We start from the raw sequence: 22,386 nt of genomic DNA on the forward strand, positions 1-22,386 counted from the left end.
AATGTTCTGTGGCCCGATGAGTCCAGATTTCAAATTGTTTTCAGAATTGTGGGTGTCATGTCCTCCACGCCAAAGAGGAAAAGAAGAATCTTGACTGTTATGGACGCAAAGTTCAAAAGCCAGCATCCATGATGCTGCCATGGTGCTCTTGGTGCCTGTTGTATGGGTAACTTACACATCTGTGATGGCACCATTGATGCTGAAAGGTACATACAGGTGTTGGAGAAACATGCTGCCACCCAAGTAACATCTTTTTCATAGACGCTGCTGCTTATTTCAGCAAGACAATGTCAACCTGTATTGTGCATAACTGTGGTAATCGTCAAGCAAGAATGTGAACAAAATTCAACCTACAAAGCTTCAACAATTAGTGTCCTCAGTTCCCAAACGTTTATTGAATGTAGTTCAAAGAAAAGGTGAAGTAACACAGTTGTTAACATGACTCGACAAACACAGGTTGAATGTGATTTGCAAATCATTGTGTTGTTTTTACTTTTAACATGTCCCAACTTCATTGGAAATGGGTTTGTAAATGTACCTTAAAGAAAATCATAAAGTTGTGGTCGTGCATAAAAAAACATGAAAGGGTTACCGCAAACCAACATCTTTTAAACTGAAGCTGTTGACAATTTACAAAATTTAGTCATCAATTTGGGTGGCACAGTGGTGCAGCTGGTAATGCGTTGGCCTCACAGTTCTGAGGTCCCGGGTTCGATCCCGGACCCACCTGTGTGGAGTTTGCATGTTCTCCCCATGCCTGCGTGTGCTTCCTCCCAAAACATGCAACATTAATTGGACACTCTAAATTGCCCCAAGGTGTGATTGTGAGTGTAGCTGTTTGTCTCCATGTGACCTGCGATTGGCTGGCAACCAGTTCAGGGTGCACCCCGCCTCCTGCCCAGTGACAGCTGGGATAGCCTCCAGCACTCCCCGCAACCCTTGTGAGGTTAAGCGGCAAAGAAAATGGATGGATGGACGGATAGTCTTCAATTTTTGTGTACAGTAGGTATTAATTTTTGGCATCTTTTTGGCTTCCCAAGTGCAACAATATCAGTTGTAATTTGAGTACTAGCCAATTTCAGAATGTCATTTAATTGGTTAAGTAGTCATGCACATGGTTCAGCACAATCTCCATTGAATAAAATTAGCAACATCTGCTAATTTTATTGCCAAATTACAGTTAATGTGCTCTCTATAACCAAAGCCTGGATTGAACACCCCAACGGGCCGGTTCTGACCCGCAGACCATACATTTGACAGCCCTGGTTTAAATCATATTAAGTTGTACTGCACTCCAAACACCTCAAAAGTAGATACTTAATGCTGAAGTCTTTTTTGTTTATAAGCATTCATTTATATCTAAAATGCTTTCCCAACCCTCTGGAATTAATTAATTTAAGTTGCACTTATGAACACTGAAAGTTCGCTGCGTCTTATCCAGGAAGGGGTGGGTGGGGGTTAGGGGAAGCAGGAACCACCATTCATAATGAAATATGAGTTGACCTTTTTGTAATAATCCAAAAACTACTCTTGACACCACATATATCACAAAACCAGGATTAATGTCCTGTTTACGTAGATTAAAAAACTGGAGAATGACATTTATTTTAAGTGAGTCATGCATAAAAAAAACAATTTTTTTTTCCCTCCTAAAAGAACATTTCCCAATTAGAGACCAGTCTGGCTTCATTTTCAAAGCCGTGCAAAATGGAGTGTGATTGCGGTGGCCTGTGTAATCCAACACTGGACGACCATGACTGATGGCCTTGTTCTGCCAGAGAGAACTCTCTCGAAGGATGGGGCAAGAAATCTGTGTTGGGGCTATCACTTAAAAGCCCAAATCCACGTTTAGAACCCACTTAAGGGCCAGATGAGAGGGGAGTGACTCCCGAGAAGGTGCTGGTCAATTTTACAAGGCATAAAGATGTGTGAACGCTGAATGACTTTCTTGCATATCACACAGAATGAGCGCCTTCAAGTCGCCTGCATGAAATATTAACTAAGGGTCATGTAAAACTGATATCTGCTTTCGGCAGCACCAGGGCACGATTATGAGTCCCCTTTTCCTCAAATAAGCTTGTAATCGACAGAGACGCATAAAGAACATACTATGAATGCAGACGCAAAAAAAGTGCGTGAAGAATGTGATTTAGTTTCTTGGAACCGGTAATGATTGATACCTTCTAGCCCAGGGGTGGATTAACGTTCCCGCGGGGGCAAAGTCACAAGCAGATGCTTACATATGAAAAATAAAAATCAAAAAGGGCATTTTAGTGTTAATACTTAGATTTACTCCTAATGGGAACTGTTGTTTTGTCAATGCATCAAAGTCCGATGTTGGTCTTGTTGTGGCAATTCTCGGCTGCCAAGTTGCAGGAATGTCATTTATCCACTACAAAAAACCAAGACTATCTTAACTGTACTTGGTAATGTACGCCACACAAGTTACATCATGAACCAATAACTTAAATATTTGCAAAATCAGCACCTTAGTGCAGAATTGACATGACGATGCAGTCCAGTGAGTACCGAAACATAAACAAGCACACTACTGTATTCTCAGTACACTTCGACAGATAGATGAATGCCGATTGGGCTCCATGAAGGCAACTGTGTGGGAAAACGTGAACGTGTGGCTTTGATATTGGGGGCATACACATGCACGACGACACACCATTGTGCCCACCACCGGAACTTTGATGTGAAGACCAAGAAAAGGTGACAAGATTACATAACTGTTAAACAATCAAATCGCTAGGTGATTAAAGGCGGGGAGAAGCACGTACTTACGTAGGTGACATCAGCAGTTAAACCGGCTCACAATGAAGCTGAAAGTTATCACTTTTCATTGTAATCATTATTTAGGATAAGCACTGTAAATCCTTCAGTGAGCTAGTATTTATCCTCCATGAATGATTATTTACCATGCACGTGGGGGTGTCCCACAATGCATTGCGCACCCAACAAGCTAGTAAAACTATATCAGTCTGTTTTCTGAGCCGCTTATCCTCACAAGGGTCACAGGAATGCCGGACAAGGTATCATCGGGGAGGAGGCGGGGGACACTCTGAACTGGTTGCCGGCCACTCGCCGGGCAAATGGAGACAGACAACATTCACACTCACAATCACACCTTGGGGCAATTTATAGATTCCAATGAAAACATGTTTTGGGATGTAGGAGGAAACCGGAGTGCCTGGAGAAAACCCATGTAGGGACGGGAGAACATGCAAACTCCAAACAGGTGGGGCCGGGATTTGAACCCAGGTCCTCCAAAACTGTAAGGCCAATGCTTCACTGCTAGACCACCATGTCGCATAGTAAAAGCATTTATGTATGTAAAAGACCAAAGAGAAGGTTTATGGATGTAGTGAGGGAAGACATTAGGTCAGTTGGGGATAGAGAGGAAGATGCAGGAGACAGGCTAAGATGGCAAAAGATGACACGCTGTGGCGACCCCTAACGGGACAAGCCGAAAGGAAAAGAAGAAGATGTATGTAAATTTTAAAAAGTAAGGTAGCACGGTGAATCAGCTGCTAAAGCGTTGGCCTCACAGTTCTGAGAACCCGGGTTCGATCCCGGCCCTGCCTGTGTGGAGTCTGCATGTTCTCCCCATGCCTGCGTGGGTTTTCTCTGGGCACTCCGGTTTCCTCCCACATCCCAAAAACATGCAGCATTAATTGAAGACTCTAAATTACCCCTAGATGTGATAGTCAATGCGGCTGTTTGTCTCAATGTGCCCTGTGATTGACTGGCAACCCGTTCAGGGTGTACCCTGCCTCCTGCCCGTTGACAGCTGGGATAGGCTCCAGTACTTCCCGCGACCCTCGTGAGGATAAGCGGTAAAAGAAAATTGATGGATGGATGGATTTAAAAAAGGTTTTATAAAGGAAAATGAAAACAATGTGGCGAGAGTGAAATTGTGAATTACTTTACTTTTATGGGATTGCACCGTCACTGTGCATTATAGATTCAACAATCATGTCACAATCCCTTTCATTCCATTGTTCACATATCAGTAGGTTTTGTTATCTGCCCAATGCTTACAAATGTTTGAATAGTAACCCTTTTCATCAACAGCATAGTCATTATTTGTTGAGAAATACTATCATCCAACACGTAACTAGTCTGTTTTCTCTTTTGGGGATAATTAATGCATTACTTCTCTTTCCTAAAGTGGCAGAAGCACTGCTCAGTAATCACTGTTGGCATTTCTTATCTTTGGTCCACTTCTAGTGGTTGAAGTGTTCAGAGCTGAAGCAGAGTAGAAACAGAACAGCCAAAGTCAACACAATGTATTGCTGGACCTCCCGCCTGCGGGAACCAGTGGGCATATCAGCACAACCTGGTGGAACCATTTAGCATTTGGCAGACAAGTGCCAACAAATGTAGACATGATTTTGGTATGATTCAAGCAATTCTGTACCAATCCTTGGCGGGGCCGAATTGAAATGATCAACGGGCCTGATGTGGCATGTGGGCCATAGCCCACCCTGTTCAGGCTGTTGCGATTCTGTGAGCAGGTTCTAAATGTGGAGCTGGAATACAGCAATACAATAACATTTTCACTAGTGGAGACACTTGCAGAGACAACACTTCATACACATCCATCCATCCATTTTCTTTGCCGCTTATCTTCACGAGGGTCGCGGGAAGTGCTGGAGGCTATCCCAGCTGGCAACGGGCAGGAGGTGGGGTACACCCTGAACTGGTTGCCAGGTCACATATAGACAGCCATACTCACAGTCACACCGAGGGGCAATTTAGAGTGTCCAATAAATGTTGCATGTTTTTGGAATGTGGGAGGAAACCGCAGTGCCCGAAGAAAACACACAGGCGGGTCCGGGACTGAACCAGGGACCTCAGAACTGTGAGGCCAACGCTTTACCAGATGATCCACCGTGCCGCTAGTTCATATACAGAACCTGTCAATTAGTGTATATCGTGAATATGAGTTATCAGAAGGCAGCACTGTTAGACGTCGTTTCAAAAAGGTGAATCTTCATCCAAATTAGCAGCAAAGTCATGGATGGAGAAAAACTGGTGGGGGGTGTTTATCATAAATTGTTGAAATTCTGAATGACTTGCTCACATGCGTTTTCATATGTTAATTACACATCCAAATAAATCATTAACTTGGTTGTTGAAGTTTCCACATGATGGATGGACTGAATCCACATTTACAGTATGTTATATATTATAGTGTCCTAAAAGTCACAGGTAACTTTAATTTTTTTTTTCCAAATTCATTTCACGTATCCTTGGGAAACACGAGACCCCTAGCATTTGACAGCTGGAGAAGTGTTGCAAAATTGCTCCATGGCAACAATTTTTTCTGTCTGCCGACTGTAGTTCGGCACCATTTTTAGAAGCTTTATGGCCGTCACACCGCTCCAATGCTGAATACAATTTGCCCTATCCATGGCATGTTTCTCAAAACAGGTTGCCGTTGACAAACCCCGCAGAGGGAAGCCACTGACGAAAAGACCAAACGCATTGAGCGGGACATTTATCAATTGGCAAGCCTTCGGCAAGGGAATCATATGGTTACGAAAATAAGACATATAAATGCAGAATTACCTGCATTCCACATTTACAGTAGACAAGACACAGATGACTGAAATAATATTGTCTGTTTTATTGCGAGAAAATGAAATGGATTTTTTTTTCATTATCCAGTTGTCGTGCATTGGTTTGTTTTAAGACTAAAGATCCATATTTATAAACCTACTCTCTCCTCTGGTACTGTGTGCTACAGAATAGTAGCAAGGAAAGTTGAAAAAAAAAAAAACCAACATATGCAGCTATCAGCGTCTTCGCTTATGGGTATACTTAATTACGGTTACCCAGGGGGGAGTGAAAAGGGAGGCATCTATTTGAGGTGAAGCTTTTATTTCATTAAGTGGATGACATTAATTAGGGGCTGTCGATTGGAGGAGATCATTATGTCGATATTCTAATCAAAACCACAAAAATGTTGTTTACTGCTGTTATTTTCATGGTATTTTCTGTATCATTATTTTATTGATCATTTTTGGGACACTCAGCATGCTCAACAGAAAAAAAAAAGCCTCTGGCATTTCACAGATTGACATGAAATTGGATGGACGGACAGTCTTAATGACCCATGCAAAAAATTACACAGGAAGTCGAGAATTTTGGCTTGAAACGGCCATTTTGGGTGATAAAGTCCAATGAGGGAATTCACCCAAATTGCAAGATGGCCTATACCATCTAATACTGGGATAGGTTAGAACTGACTGACTGCCACTTCTGTTTGTTCACTTTTTTATATTCTTGTAGAATGTATCATTTCTTGAATACAAATTGGAAATACTATCATCATACCATCAACACATTACACACACTACTTACAGGCAGATTACAAAAGCTGTTAAAGATAAATAGTGAGTTTGATATATTTGACATGAGAGGAACGCCACATTTTTTTTTTGCTGTGCAAATGAACTGTACAAATGTCCTCACGTTGGATAAAATTAATTCAAAAAGAAGCTTAGGGAAGATTATCGCTCAGACTTTGAGTAATAATTATTGAATACCTGAAATGTTTTTGTTTGTTTGGAATTTTTTTACATTGTGTTTGGTCTCTTGGCCATTTTGCTTGCACCATTTCACAAAAAATGGGATTCTTGCATTTACAGGGGAATCAGAAGGGTCCTCTTGACATTAACGCCGCTGGGCCAAGCTGCTCCTGACAGACGCATTAGCAGCTTTCTCCCTCTCTTTGGACAACTCCATCTCGATCTTGGCTTGAATTTTTTCCCAATCCACTTCAACCTGAGAGAAAGACAAGACTCAGAGATCTCAAGCAAAGCTCCTTTCCTCAGAAAGGGTGGGGGGAAAAAAACGAAGCAATAAAAAATATGATCAGAAGCATATCCGCACTCCCCGTAACTGAGTTTGATTACTGTCCATGTTTCCCCACGGACATTTATTGTAGATGCACACAAGTCAAAAACACCCTTGCCATCACTGCCATGTAGGCACGTCGATTAGGGCTGGTAAACAATTGTCTTTTTTCACTCTTAAAAATTTTTATATACATAGAGTTAATTTAAAAGTTTAGGTCATCACGTGTAGTGTGCACTGAAAATCTCAACACAGCACACCACACGGAAAGATTCTGTTCCACGAGAGATCTAGAAATATCACATGATCAAAAAATATTACAATCCAAGTCAGATAAATCCGACTTCCCACTTTTCTGGAATGTACCATATATGCACAACTTTCACACGAGGGCTGGCCAGAGTTCCCGGCATACAAAAGTTTTTTTTTTTTTTTTTTACTTTTTAGCCAACATAATATACCCTACATTCACTAGTTATAGCTATAACTGTAACCCTACCACTGCTGGTTCGAATGTACTGTGTCATGTAATTACTTGGTAATTTGATGGAATTGTTTATAGGATAATTAAATCTAAAAAGATTCAATAGTGGCAGCCCTTAATTCCTAGGGGACTGAAGTGATCTGTTCTGGTGTACTCCAGTTGTGATCAATTTAATGCCCTAAGAATGCCAGTACAGAACAGTGTGTGTCGGATTGGACGTGTAAACCGTGAGTGAAAAGCTTGTAAACTATGGAGGGCTGTTAGAAAAACTCCAGTTAAACACCACATAATTGCTGCCCGAATCAATTAGTGTGAGGCAGCAAATACAGATGGGCTGTTTTCGCTTACTCCTTGAGCGTACTGCAGAAACCTCTTATTGGTCTCCTTCCTGCCAAATGTCTGCAAGAACTTCCCCCTATAGGCGAGCACAGTGTCTACATGGGTCTTGTGTTTGACTGCCAGCTCCAGCGCCCTTGAAAAAGATCAACATGCAACACTTTACCTTGAGGAAAGCTGCATCTTAACATGCACGCACACTCAAGTGCTGTAATATATATTACACACAGACACACGCACGCACACACACACACAGACACGCACACACCTGCCGATGTGCACTATAAGGACATTCAGCCCACACACACCCACACCCACCCAATCCACACACACACACCACACACCACACACACACACACACACACACACACCACACACACACACACACACACACACACACACACACCAAACGTTCCTCTACCTCTCCCAGTTGAACAGATCAATGTTGACTTGTATGGCCTGGTAGATAAGTCCGGCTTGTAATAGAGTGGCCTCAGCCTCCTGGACTTGTCCACTGAACAACAACAGGTGGGCCAAAGACGACTCCTTGGAAGGTTGTTGCTTGATAAAGTTGATGTAATGCACCCGCGGTAACTGGGAGGGTGATGAGGAAGAAGAGGGGAGATGATGTCCAGCAGGAAACAAGCAGATAAACATCCTCACGCAGCTCGCCCACCGTATGTTCATTCCCAAGTCGCTTAAAAAGCGCTCTATTGATGGATCCATTAACGGATGCTCTTACCTCTCTAATGGCAGCGTAGGCCATCTCCGCTGTCGTTAGCTCTTTGTTGGCTATCGCCATGGCAGCCAGACATGCCCACAAAGACTGCTCCTGCACGCACGAGGAAGTGCGATGAAACCATCAAACGTTAACCCTCAGTTCAACTTCCAATGAGACTGGAACCCCTGATCTAGCTTTGTAAATGTGGGGCATCTGAGGAGCAAGCCGCAAAGCTGCCCTCTGATGGATTCCACAAAGAAGAGAATTATGAAACTGGACAACATGGAAGTAATCCAGCATGTAGCATTCCTTCAAGATAAGATCCGTTATGTACAAGTACTTGGTTTCTGTACTTAAGTAGATTTTTCAGGTATCGACTGAGTATTTATTTTGCTGGAGACTTTTTACTTTTACCCTTGCTGTTTAAACACATGTATCAAACACTTTAAAAATTAGCTCGTTAGTTTTAAAACCTTCTTAAGAAGGTGGTGCATGGTGTTTGTCGCCAATTCATCAGAGGAGGTATGATGTTCTTTGGATGTAACTCATCATTCTTTCTACTCCAAACACAAGTTAAGTTTTTCCAAAAAGTTCCATTTTAGTTTCATCTGACCATATGAGACTCTCCCAGTCCTCTTCTGGATCATCCAAATGCTCTCTGGCAAACTACAGATGGGCCTGGACATGTACTGGCTTAAGCAGGGGGAAACATCATTCACTGCAGGATTTAAGTCCCTGGCCCCCTACTATGTTATTCATGGTAGTATTTCTTCCTTTGGTACCAGCTCTCTGCAGGTCATTCTATTCTTCTGATCATTTTGACCCAAAGGGGTGAGCTCTTCCGTGGAGCCCCAGATGAAGAGGAATTATTAGTGGTCTTGTATATCTTCCATTTTCTAATAATTGCTCCCAAAGATGATTTGCAGATTCAGTCTGCTCAGCTTGGTGCAGGTCAAACATTTTCTTTCTGGTGCCTTTTGACAGAGTGGAGAACAGAGGAACCTCTTAGAGAAGTTAATACATCTCTGTGAAACCCAGGATTCCTGCTTTTTTGTAGGTGACTAGATACTTGTTTTCTACTATAATTTTCCAATACACTCTTTAAAAATCATACTGTGATTTTCTGGATTTTTCCCCTATCATTTTGTCTCCCATACGTGAGGTATACTGATGAAAATTACAGACCTTTATCGGTGGCTGACTAAATATTTTTTTTGCCCCACTGGATTATAAATACATTTGGGATTCAGCTCAAAAGATGAGAAAAAAGTTCAGATTTCCAACTTTTATTTCATGATATTTACATCTAGATGTGTTAAGGACAGAGCACATTTTGTTGGAACCTGCCCACTTTTCAAGTGACCAAAGTATTGAAAGGTGACTAATGGGTGTTTGTAGTTCCTAAGGTGTAGTCTTTTAGATTGGTTAAATATTAGAGAATGCTTGTTTTTGGCTTTGGATTTCACCTGTGAAAACTGCATTTGCTGTTAAGCAAACTTGAACACCAGAGGGGTTTCTATCAGACAAAAGGAAACCATTTTGTAGCAGAGAGAAGTGAGAAAATGAATTGCACAAATAATGGACATGATCAATAAATCAATTTGGATTGTCCTGAAGGAATAAACCACTGGTCTACTGATCAACAGAATCTCAAACAGGTCAGCAAAGGGTATCGACAGCAATTAATGCGTACACTGTGACAGTTGTGAAGAAACAACCAAAGACAACAGTGACATATTTGCCAACCTCCAAAGGGCAGGGGTGAAGATGTCACAATCCACTGTACGAAGCATACTTTGAGAGAAGAAATATACAGGCCATACCACAACATGCAAACCACTCATCAGTTAAAAGAATCGGAAGGCCAGATTGATTTAAGCAGAGTACAGAGATGAGTCACTAAAGTTTTGGAAAAAAGTTTTATGGACTGAGTACAGAGATGAGCCACTAAAGTTTTGGAACAAAGTTTTATGGACTGATGCGACGAGGATTATCCTCTTACAAAATGACAGAAAGACCAAAGTATGGAGAACGAAAGGAAATGCATGTGATCCAAAACATAAGCTCATTTGTGAATCATGGTGGAGGTAATGCTACGGCTTGGGTCTTGCATGGCTGCTAGTGGAACGGGCTCATTTGGCATTATTGATGATATGAATTATAATGGTAGGAGCAGAATTAGTCCTGAAGTCTACAAAGCCATTTTGTCAAACAATTTCCAGAAAAATCCCTCCAAATTAAATGGGAGATGCTTCATCATGCATGACCCAAAACACAAAGCCAATGTTTCTTCATCAGGGGGAAAAAGTGTAAGGTCTTATTCAACCACTAGACCTTAACCCAATGAAGGATGCATTTTACCTCCTGAAGAGAAGATTGAAGGGAGAAACACCTAGAAATAAACCAACTGAAAGAGGTTGCAGTAAAGGTCTGGAAAAGCGTTTCAAATGAAGAATGCAACAGTCTGGTGAAGTCATTGGGTCACAGGCTTGACGCACTTATTCCAAGTAAGGGTTACGCCACCAAATATCAAATGTTACTCACTTGAATTGAATATCTGTTCCAATACTTTTATCCACTTGAGAAGTGGGTGGGCTCAACCAAAAGGTGCGCTGTCCTGAGCTGTTTAACACATCTAGATGTAAATGCTCTCAATTTATGTCTCATATTCATCTTTTGATCAAAAATCCAAATGTTTTTCGTATACTACAAAAAAAAAGGAATTGACCCTGTCATTAAATACTTTTGGAGGGGACTATATATTTCTATTGACATTTGTTTAATGACCTTTAATAAATGCGGGAAACTATGCAGAAAGGTAATCATTAAAGAAGGGGGCCAATATTTTTTTTACCGCAAACTAGATGGAAGCTGACAGTTTGTATTATGTATGTTTGACAGAATTTTTTGTCCATTGTCCCTTCAACAAAATTCTGCACACGTCTTGTGGCGTTTTAGTCTGACATGTTTAGCTCATCGCCGTCTTCATTAAAAAAAAAAAAAAAAAAAAAAAATTGGCGTCAAGAAAGTCATTTGGTCATTGTCTATTGATGAAAACAACACTGTTTTAAAGAGAAAGGGAGAGTTAAAACTATAAAAGCCTTTATATGGTCTAGCACACATTTTTACAATTGCAGGTGGGTCACAGACAGGGGTTCACTGTAAATTTGAAACACCATTATCAAACATATTTTCACAAGGTAATACAACCGATTTCATTCAGGGAGTGTCATAATTTGAGGACCCCCTTTATGGCTTTCAACTTTAGATGTTCCAGTGTATTAAACACGTTAAAAATAAAAATTATGTACAAGGGACCTCTGTACCACAGTTTTGCTCATATTCCGGAAAATATCGCAACCATCATGCTGGAAGACGATGAAACAGATGCCAAACGAACACATTTGTTTCCACGCAACACTTATGAACGTAAACAAATGTGTCACCACTTCTGTCTGTACAGCTGCTCTCATTAAAATGGAGCCCATCAGCTGGCCAAAGTCACCGCTGTGTATTCTTCCCTTTAATCACCGTCCATTACCACGACAAACCACAATCCGGACAACAACACTCTCATTGCCCGCCCGAGGTCACACAAATCAAACCAATCGCAGATGAGATCGTATGTGACTTTGGTTTGTGTGTGGGTGCCAGCTCGTGTGCATCCAAACACGCTGTGAATCAACCTTTGAGGTGAACTTTTTCAACAACTGTGATTCTGGGAAAAACTGCTGTGCCACAAAACTCTTACCAGAAGTAGCGCTGCGGGGAAGGCTTTTAAAACCTCTCTTCTTCCCCTTTGTCCCATTTCTGCTCTTGTTACAACTTCTCTAAGGTTGTGGTTATTGTGTCATTACTCAATCGAATACAACGATAACAGCAAAACTCTCAGCCTGTGGAGAGCTAAATGTGTATATAGGGCTGTCTGTATTTATGAGAGCCCTAGTGGGGCTAAATGCGACAAATGGTGTCAGCAGGCTAATTGAAGGCTAATTAAAGCCTGCTGGTCTGGGCAATAAACCTGTCGGCTACCTTCTCAATTCCGATTGGCTCTTACGTGAAGGCCGGCTTGAGCGTGACACACACCATAGGAAGCCTAAATGTGCAGGACATGTCACATGTCAAGAGAAAAGCTTCCTAATGGGGGAAACAAATATATGCCACTTTGTCCAACGACATTCAAAATCTTACCTTGGCAAAGCGGCAGAGGCGAAGCGCATCCTCCCAGTGTGCCGAGCTGCTGTATTCGTGTAGGAGTACAGCGTATGGAGGCACGCTGGTGTACAGCAAGGAACCGTCTCTTTGGCGCAACCGCACCTTGGTGTCTACATAGCTCAGAATGTGGGGTGCATGGCTGAACTCGCTTGGAAGTGAAAGGAGAGGACAAGTCAAACAAACTGTGGTTGTTTCCTCAAGGGCCTAATTTACCAAGATTTCAAATAGCAGCAGATAAAGTGCGTTTCACTCTAACAAGCTGTTAGCAAGCGTAACAATGGTGGGAGACTGTCAAAATCAAAAAAAGAGATTTGTGCTTGAGTTAGCTGTGATGGTTTTTCTTAATTAAAAATTCAGGGGCGTGGACAAAATGAAGTTAGTCGTGATGGAATTGGAAGTGTTACTAGAAGAGGAAAACAAACAAATTACAGAGTTACGGAAAAGAAATCTATCGCTGGGGAAGCCAGCAATCGCGTAAAACCCATGCTTAGTTTGAATTACTTGTCCTGAGTGCACAGGAATTAGATGTACAATATCTCCCCATTCTGTGTAATACTATGCTCCAAATTTGAGACAGCACATCCAATATATCGCTCGGAGAGAGGCTATCACCAATTGTCACCAATTTTGCTGAAAAGACCCAGACGCAAGGAAATCCAGTTGAAAGGAGTTTTGTGTAATCTTATATGGCATGACTCCTCTTTGTGTGACTGGCTCCTTGTCGGCTCTTAAACAATTGGGAAGGTCAACAATTACATTACTCAATAATTTCTGTTTCTGACATTTAAAAAAAAATATTTAGAAGAACGATAGGCTCCAGCACCCCACGTCCCTAACCAGGATAAGTGATGTGGAAAACTACATGATACAACAAAGATCCAGCCTCCTCGCTGCCTACCCATGACTAGACTATGTGTGTCTCCGGATGCACTTGTCATGGAACAATGTGTCCCGGCCCTGGAACATTGAGTCCCTACAAGTTATCACAGAATACAGATGCAGTAATCTTCTGGTCCATCACTGTTCTTGCTTCGCAAACCTGCAATATTGCAGATTTTTTATTATAATAGTTACTGTATCTTTTATATAGTTTGTACAACATTTTGTTATCCATTGCTCCTATTCTCTCATGCAATAATTGCTTACTCCTGCCACAATAACATTTTTTACAGTACATTTTTCAGCTAACATTCCCCAAAATGTCCCAGTTGTTTGCATCTATGGAGCCAAAGTTGTTCTGTCAGCGGCTCATTGCATTGTACCAAGTGTTCCCACAACCATGAAACTTTATCTTGTCTTGGGGAAAAAAAGTCTTATGTCCATTGTATTTATGGAACGATAACCTGCATTCAAGTTCTTGGCTAATTTTAAGTGATCATACCCTGAAAAGGGATACAAAAGTCATTTCTAAAGATCTAGGATTTCAGAGAACCAGAGGAAGAGCCATAATCCTCACATGGAGTAAACATGGAACAGTGGTGAACCTTCCCAGGAATGGCCAGCCTACAAAGATTACCCCAAGAGAGGAGCAATGACTCATCCAGGAGGCCACAAAGGAACAATTTCTAAAGAACTGCAGACCTCCCTTGTCTGAGTTCAGGTCTGTATTCAGGACACAACAATAAGGAAGAGACTGGACATAAATGGCACCAATGGCAGAATTCCAAGATGAAAACCACTCCTGACTAAAAACAAAGAAGGCTCATTTTACTTTTGGGAAAAAAAAAACAAAAAAAAAACAAAAACTAAATGATTAATTCACAAGACTTTTGGGAGAATATTTTATGGAGTAACGACATGAAAGTTGACCTTTTTGTAAGGTGTGTCTCGTTCCTTCTGGCAGGATTTCAGAAAAAGAACATCATATAAACAGTCAAAAAATGACTGCGGGCATCGGAAATACTTTGAAGCTGTCAGGTTTTCCATTGACGCTTATTATTTAGCCTCACCTCTTTTTTTTTACGATGGCAAAACAAAATAAGAAATGGTTTTGTTGAACCTCGTTGTTTAGTATCCTTGTTGTTACAACTAATAACCTATTCGATGGATAAGGAAGTTGGTCACACGGTGACAATTGATCATTAAGTCTTATGGACGATTATAACACATTGTTGGTTTAGTGAAGGTATCACCACTAATGTTACAAGATTTTGTCACATATTACAATTTTGTAAATGACAACTCTAGGGGGAGCCCATGAGCAAAAACACATTCCTGATTGAAGCTATAACTTACAACTAAGTCACTAATCTTTGTGCTAAAGTGGAGTCACTTTTCAATTCGCATTAAAAACAACAAAATATTAAAACATTTGTGTCTCACCTGCCATCCTTTGTGTAAAGAGTTTTGGGAAACAGCTCCTTGTCGATGAAGACAGCACTGGGGTAGTACCACACAGTGAGTTGGTTGTCCTGAACACCACACAGGATGTTAGCCACATTGTTCCAGGCCATGCTGTGAATCATGCTACCTACCACACACAGTAAAATCACATAAGGGCACGAAACACAAGACTCGGGGAAATTGTGTTAAATTCTGACCGATTTTGCAGATTTTGGGCTCGCGTCCGAGGTACCGCACACAAGTGAGGTAAAGGTCGCGGTTTTTGTCGATCAGAGCGATCTTCCTTTCGGTGGAGGGACCGCACTGATCCAGAGCTATCTCCACAACCTCTAGCTACACATGGAGGGAAAAGACAGTAAAGGAAAAATAAGTGAACGAGAGAAAAGAGACATGCATTTGAAGGCTTGTTCCGGAGTGTGTGCCTGTGTATGAGATAGTCACATACACAGAGGCATTCAGGTGTGTGTGCGTGAAGCTCTTTAGGAGCCAATTTGTGTGCGCACGTGTTTAAGGTCCATGCCAGCTGGCTTCAGCTCAGTGCATTGGAAGAGAATGCCACGCTTACAGCAACTACTGCTACCTCCACTTGTTTTGAGCTTTACTGTCCCCCCCGCCCTATCTCTCATACAATAAAGGTACTCTATCAATGTATAATTTAATGTACTGAAAATAGTGTAACAATATAATTTAGGATATCAAAATCAATGAGGAGCAACAGATTAAGTCACAATACAATCATTTACAGAAAACACAGCAAATAATGAGTTACACATTTGTTGGCTAAAATATTAGATATTAGATTAGATTAATATTATTACACCTTTAACTGTAGTAAAATCCAACACAATTTTAAGGTGTAGTAAACAAAAAAGTTTCAAAAAATTTAAACTATTACTGTAAATAAAAAAAGTATTGAAGAAAAAAGTTTCAAAAAATGTAAACTATTAATGTAAATAAAACGAGCATTGAAGAATGAGGTTACTGTTGCCTTGATAATTTGGAAAAAAAAAAAAAGATGTAATTGTTGAATCGTAGAATGGACAGTGACGATGCGATACCATAAGAGTAAAGTTATGCACAATTTCACTATTGGCACACTATTTTAATTTTCCTTTATAGAAAGTGTATTTTTTGTTGTTACTTTTGTAATTTACACATAAATAATAGTTCCAACTGGTGTGTAAAGTGTGCAGTGCATTGTGGATCATCCCGACGTGCGCTGTCATAAATCGGTCATGGAGGTTAAGGACTGTCTCACTGAAGGATTTACAATACTTATCTTAAATAATATTTACAATGATCGATGAGAACTTTCAACTTCATTATAGTCCGGACAGTAAGCTGGTTTAACAAGCTGCACAGCTGACGTGACGTAAGTAAATGCTTCTCCCCCGCCTTCAATCACCCAGAGCTTTGCTAGTTAAACAGCTACATAATCTTGTCACCTTTTCTTGCTCTTCACATCAAAATTATGATGGTGGGAGCAATCATGTGTGTGTGTGTGTGTGTATGTATGTTTATATGCCCCCAAAATCAAACCCACAGTTTTGACGTTTTCATACACAGAGGCACAAACAAATGCACACAGTTTCTTCCATTGGAGCACTGAATCATTTTTCCATTTTTAAGCACAGTTAATGATCAAGCTGCATGTTAGATTGTCTTGTGAATACAGTTTATAGGAATAAATCCTGTTTTGTTTTTGATGACCAGTTCGGCCTGTATAATACTGTATTTTACTGTACTGTATACTAACGATGCACATTATGGTGGTAATTGAGCTTTATTAAAAAAAATACAAAAAGGAGAAAAATATGATGCTCGGTGTAAAAAGTTCGAGAACCACTGTTCTAATAAATATAACCCTGTCTTTAAAAAGACATTTATCGTAAGTTTTACATTGTCCAAGAAGTGTTAGAATACGGAGTCACCTTAAGCTTCTCAAGGGTGTTAAACTAAACTTTTTTCATATACGTGCAAAATATAATATTTTAGCATAGTGGAGTCAAATTTACCCTTAACATCTACTCCATTAAACAGTTTTAAATCAACTGAAATTTTTTTTCCTTTTTGCAACGTTCTTGTGCTGCATCTCTCAAGTGGATTACTCCATCCAGAATGTAAGTTCTATACTTTGAACTACAGTAGTAAGCATTCTGGATTCAAAATACTCATCTAAAGCCATAAAATCTAAAATTGACAAACCATATAGGCACGATCCACAAGTTGGCCAGACAAACTATTTTTGTTGTGCCACTCCCGCCAGAAAATATGCTACTTCACGGTTAGCTGGGATACGCATGGTTGCATTGGTGAGCAAAATGGAAGAGAAATGGATGGTTGGTGAGTGATGAAAATTCCCACAGCCAATGGAAAGAGGTCATTACAAAACACATCAGGTTATCCAGTACTCAAAAGCTTTTTATGCATTTCACAGCCTTTGGTGCGGGCAGCGTGGGATCAATTCCCGCTCAGTGATGGTGTCGATATCTGCCCTGCGACTGACTGGCGATCAGTTCAGGGTGTAGGCCCCAAGCTAGCTGGGATAGGCTCCAGCTTTCCCGCAACCCTTGTGAGGATAAGCGGCTTGGATAATGACGACTTTACTTCGCTAGGCTTTTATTGGTGTGCACTAATTTTTGTAGAACTAAATTAATGATGGAAAAATCATTTATAATCATTTCCATGTGCACACTAACATATAATTTGGAATAAATTACACAGTGAGTATAGTAAACCATGGAAAATACAGATTATAAAAGGAAATCAAAGTTGTTCAAACAAATCTTTTGAGGTGTACTCCTTTATGGTGAGCATCAGGAGATCGTTTATATTCTTAAAAATAAACTCAAGAGCCAGAAGCGTCTCCTGCCAATGGATTTGCTTACCTTGTGAGTCAAAGATTTCCCGTCACCGAGAGGCTTGCCGGTTAAGGCGTCAAAAAGAAGTATGACTAGTAAGGATTGAAAAAAAGAAAAAAACAGATGGCAAGATAAGATAAATTTCACATGGTTGGGAGCAGCAGTGCACATACAGTATGCATGTACACTCCAGTAAGCAATGAGCATTCAATATATGCGTTCATATTTGAGAAAGTGACTCTCTCACCTTTTTCATCACTTTTATCACGGATGGCGACTGTGTCATTACTGAGTGACACACACTGAGCATTGAGGATGTCGGCCCTCATACCAGGAAACTTAGGGGAGGAGATGAGTCGACCCTCATAGGAAAATATATACAAGCCTGCTCCGTCCACGAGAAGAGCATGTCTTAGTGGGGGGGAACGGGGGAGAGGGGAAGGCAAGAGGATACAGTGAGTAGTGCGGCTGTTCATCTAATAAACCAGATGGTCGTTAGGTAGAGGATTTTTATGCACATTAAACAGCAACAACTTATTCAGCATGACGAAGGCTCTGCTGTGATTATAGAATGACAAGTAATCTATTTAGCCGTATGATGAGTGTCAGGGACACTGCACTGGAGTGCTGCACAAGAGCTACTCCATATTAATCTGATTTTCCTGAGCGGTTACACTATCAGACTTATTATATGACATACTTTGGCTAAGCTATAGCACAGCTCCCGTGCAAATGTGCGTGTGTGTGTGCTTTGTAGTAATGACGCCTTAGAGAGGCTGCGAGGCGATCCTATGACCGTCTCCCACTCTCCTGTTCCACTGCTGCCAGGATTAAGCATGCGGCTCACCTCTCCGCTTGCAGAATGAGACTGACTGTTCCCTCCTTCAGGTCAAATATGAGGGGAGTGTTCCAGTTCCGTGTGCTGGCACAAACAAAACACACAAATATGCGCTCCTATCATTCTTTGCAAACAGGCAGCGAGACAAGGCAGGGAATAGACACAAACAATACAATATACAACATTCCAATAAATGTAGTACTTTCAATTTGACACTTACTGCACAACATTAGGTACACCAGGTATATGTAAAAAGCTGACTCAAAACCAGTGTGTAATAGGACTATGTGACAATCCAATTCCGCATCGACATTTTGAAGCTTGAAGTTCACGAATATCTGATCACGTTTTTGGCATTGCGTCCTCCAATTGGGCAATTTACAGAGGACCTCTGACTTGCACGTCTGCTCCCGCCACGGCATTATAATGCTCCGTGGATCAGTTAAAAGTCTGGCCAACAAAGGGACAGTCTTTCTCAATCTGTGCAAGTCGGAGTGTGTGAAATTAATCTGGCTATGGATGAGAATAGCGATGACCGGTGCGGTACAGGGAACCGCTGTTCATATCACCAGGACCACGAAACAGGGAGAAAGGACAAGGGGTAGTGGCCAAAGTGGAGCTACATCTACATCAAATAAAATGGGCCAATAGTGATAACAATTCTACAATAACAGCTAAAGGTGTTCATTACTAGTAATGAGATTTCTGTAGTGGGGAGTCGTGCTAAAATGTGATTTTAAACACTTTTTTTTCTGCACGTAGTTTATTAAGTCATTTAGGTCCCTCCTGTTTGTTTCACCACTCTGCCTGAGTTGGCCCCTCCTTCCTTCTCCTCCTGTGAGTCCACACACATGCACACACAAACCACGACCACTCCTTCGCTCACACATTGGCAGCATGAGTTTTAGAGAGCATATTTCAGCGTTTTACAGTCTATTCAACGACACTGCATGACAGTGAGAGCTGTATTTGTGAATCGTTCATGTATCTAAACCAGTGATTTCCAGTGAGAGCTGTATTTGTGAATCGTTCATGTATCTAAACCAGTGATTTCCAACCTTTATGAAGATAAGGCACATATTTTAAAATTGAAAAATCTCTGAGCATTTATTTGTTCTGTCACAATACCTCACTGGCATAAATAGTTGAACAAAGACGTTTTATTTATTTTGTAAAAATTCAAGGAATTATGTGAAATTGGATAATTTCTCACACCACACCTTATGATTGCTCACGGCACACTAATGTTTCCTGGCACACTGGTTGAGAGAATCTCATATAAATAGTCACCAAAACAGGGCGTCATAACAAAGACGAATTGTTCATGTGTTTGTAAAAGTATATTTTTCAAAAAACAAAAAACAAACAAAAAAAAAAAAAACTAACAAAAAAAACCAGCAGGATGTAATAAAACTGAGTAACTGCAGTAGTTTAGCGTGCATGCTACCACATGGTGGGGCTCATGAGGCAATGAGGAACAATTGCAATTTTACATATGTAAGCAGAAGAAGCTTACATTCGCCCCACACTTGACAGCGTAGGCAAGTCATTAGTCAACATGTTGTTCATTCTAATGGAGTCATATCAAAAGTAAAATTATCACACCACAACAAACAGAATAGCATAACGAGCACATAATAAAATAAATAAAACAATGGCTGAATAAATAATTTAGACAAAACATGCGCTTTAAATGCTAATTATATCAATAGTGCCGCAAACAATACTTTGGACCATTCACCCACACAAACAGTCCCCAAATATTAAAGGTTCCTCAGATTTCTTTTATGGCCATTGACTTTCAGTTCATTCCAAAGATTTTCCAATGAACTCAAGTCAGGTGATAGGCTTGGCCATCCGAGCAACTTTATTATTTATTTCTTTGAAACCAATCGAGATTTTCCTTGGCAGTATCTTTGGATCACTGTCCTCCTGAAATGTCCACCCTCAATTCATTTTTATCATCCTCATAGATGGCAGCAGATTTTTGTTAAGAATGTCTCAGTATATTTGGCCATTTAATAATCTGACATTTACTGGTACCATTTGCTAAAAACCACCCCAACGTCATCATGTTCCCACCTCCCAAGTTCTCAAAGGTATAAGCAGAGTAGAGTTCTACAGGCAGAGTTCTAGATATTGTAAAAGCCTCCCCTCCACTATATAACCTTAGTCCAAGTGTATTACTGAGGTGACAGGTTATTTATTTTAAGATAGGTAACACTTTTGTTCGCCGCTGCTGTGAGGCACAAGCATGGCTTCGTGTGACTCTGTTGGTTTTTAGCTCCTTTGTTGTTGGTTTACGCCACATTTTTTATCCATGATCGGCGGACTGTAAGCTTCTAAACCGGGGAAAAAAAATTAAAATTTGAACAATCTCAGGGCAAAGGAATGTTAGCCCCAGTTCAAATCGATTCTCGATGCTCAAGTCTCCATGCTAATTCCACTTTCTTTGTACTCCTTTGAAGAAATCTTGAGAGAAGCACCTAATAGAGGTAAATTTATTGCTGGAGTATTAGCTTTCCACTTATCTAGTACGGCCCCAACCGTGGTCATTGGAGCGTTGAGAAGCTTAAATAAGCATCTGTAATGCACGCCACAGTTGTTTTGCAAAAATTAGCTTGCGATGGTCTTGAGGGAGCTCTTTGCTCTTACACATCATGAGCGAAAAAAACAAAAATGACCTATGAAGTGCTTCATTTTTGGATGATGAACCCAGCTCAAATATTTGAACTATGAACTGAACTCCCTCATTTTTGGAATGGTGAACTGAATTTTGAACTAGTTCGCGTTGAAAATCAACTTGGGAACATTGCCAATAGCCACATGGCCAAATACTTCAGAAATCCACATAAGCATCCATCCATCCATCCATTTTCTGGACTGTCAATCCTCACTAGGGTAGCAGGCGTACTGCAGCTTATCCCAACTGACTCTTGCCGACAGGTGGGATACACCCTGAACTGGTTCCCAACCACTCACAGGGCAGATTTAGAAAAACATCTATTTGCACTCACATCCACACCGACTGGAAATTTAGACTACAATTAACCTACCATAGACATTTTATAATGCATGTTGTTTAATGGAAACTTATAAATCACAGAATTTAAAACTAATTTACTGCTATATTTATCTAACCATGTATCTCATTTTACAATGAAGGAATTTTCTAACTTTTATTATACCTATACTTCACAATAGTATACTATACAGTGAGTACGGAAAGTATTCAGAAACTCTTAAAATTTTCATTCTATTGCACCTTGAGAGAAAAAATGGAATTGTTGAATTTTTGCAGATTAATTGAAAAAAAAAAACCTGAAAAATCACACAGGTAGGTATTCAGACCCTTTGCTCAGTATTTAGTAGAAGCACAATTTTGAGCTAATACAGACGTGAGTTTTTAAGGGAATGATGCAACAATTTTTTTAAAGTTGGATTTGGAGATCCTCTGCCATTTCTCCTTGTAGATCCTCTCCTGTTCTGTCAGGTTGGATGGTGAACGTTGGTGGACAGCAATTTTCAGGTGCCACCAGAGATGCTCAGTTGTATTTAAGTCAGTCTTGGCCATTCAAGAACAGTCACTGAGTTGCTCTGAAGCCACTCCATTGTTTTAGCTGTGTGCTTTGTCTCATTGTCAGAAGGTGAATCATTGGGCCAGCCCAAGACCCGTAGCAGAGTGGGGACGTTTTTTTGTCTAGGATAGCCATGTACT

At 40.7% G+C, this 22,386-nt stretch overlaps 1 protein-coding gene across 1 annotated transcript in view; it reads right to left on the reverse strand.

Moving 5' to 3' along the window:
• Positions 1-5,618: 5,618 nt before the first annotated feature.
• Positions 5,619-22,386, reverse strand: part of ift80 (intraflagellar transport 80 homolog (Chlamydomonas)) — a 63,233-nt gene continuing 46,465 nt past the window's right edge. Inside the window, exons 11-20 of the mRNA XM_061827268.1 lie at positions 18,678-18,752; positions 18,078-18,241; positions 17,858-17,922; positions 15,167-15,302; positions 14,949-15,096; positions 12,603-12,774; positions 8,433-8,522; positions 8,112-8,284; positions 7,703-7,826; positions 5,619-6,798 (exon numbers count right to left, since the gene is read on the reverse strand). Coding sequence (XP_061683252.1) covers positions 6,688-6,798; positions 7,703-7,826; positions 8,112-8,284; positions 8,433-8,522; positions 12,603-12,774; positions 14,949-15,096; positions 15,167-15,302; positions 17,858-17,922; positions 18,078-18,241; positions 18,678-18,752 — 1,258 coding nt within the window. The 3' untranslated portion in view covers positions 5,619-6,687. The remainder of the gene's footprint in view (positions 6,799-7,702; positions 7,827-8,111; positions 8,285-8,432; positions 8,523-12,602; positions 12,775-14,948; positions 15,097-15,166; positions 15,303-17,857; positions 17,923-18,077; positions 18,242-18,677; positions 18,753-22,386) is intronic.

This window comes from Syngnathoides biaculeatus, chromosome 8, assembly GCF_019802595.1.
Source record: "Syngnathoides biaculeatus isolate LvHL_M chromosome 8, ASM1980259v1, whole genome shotgun sequence".
Classification (NCBI taxonomy): Eukaryota; Metazoa; Chordata; class Actinopteri; order Syngnathiformes; family Syngnathidae; genus Syngnathoides; species Syngnathoides biaculeatus.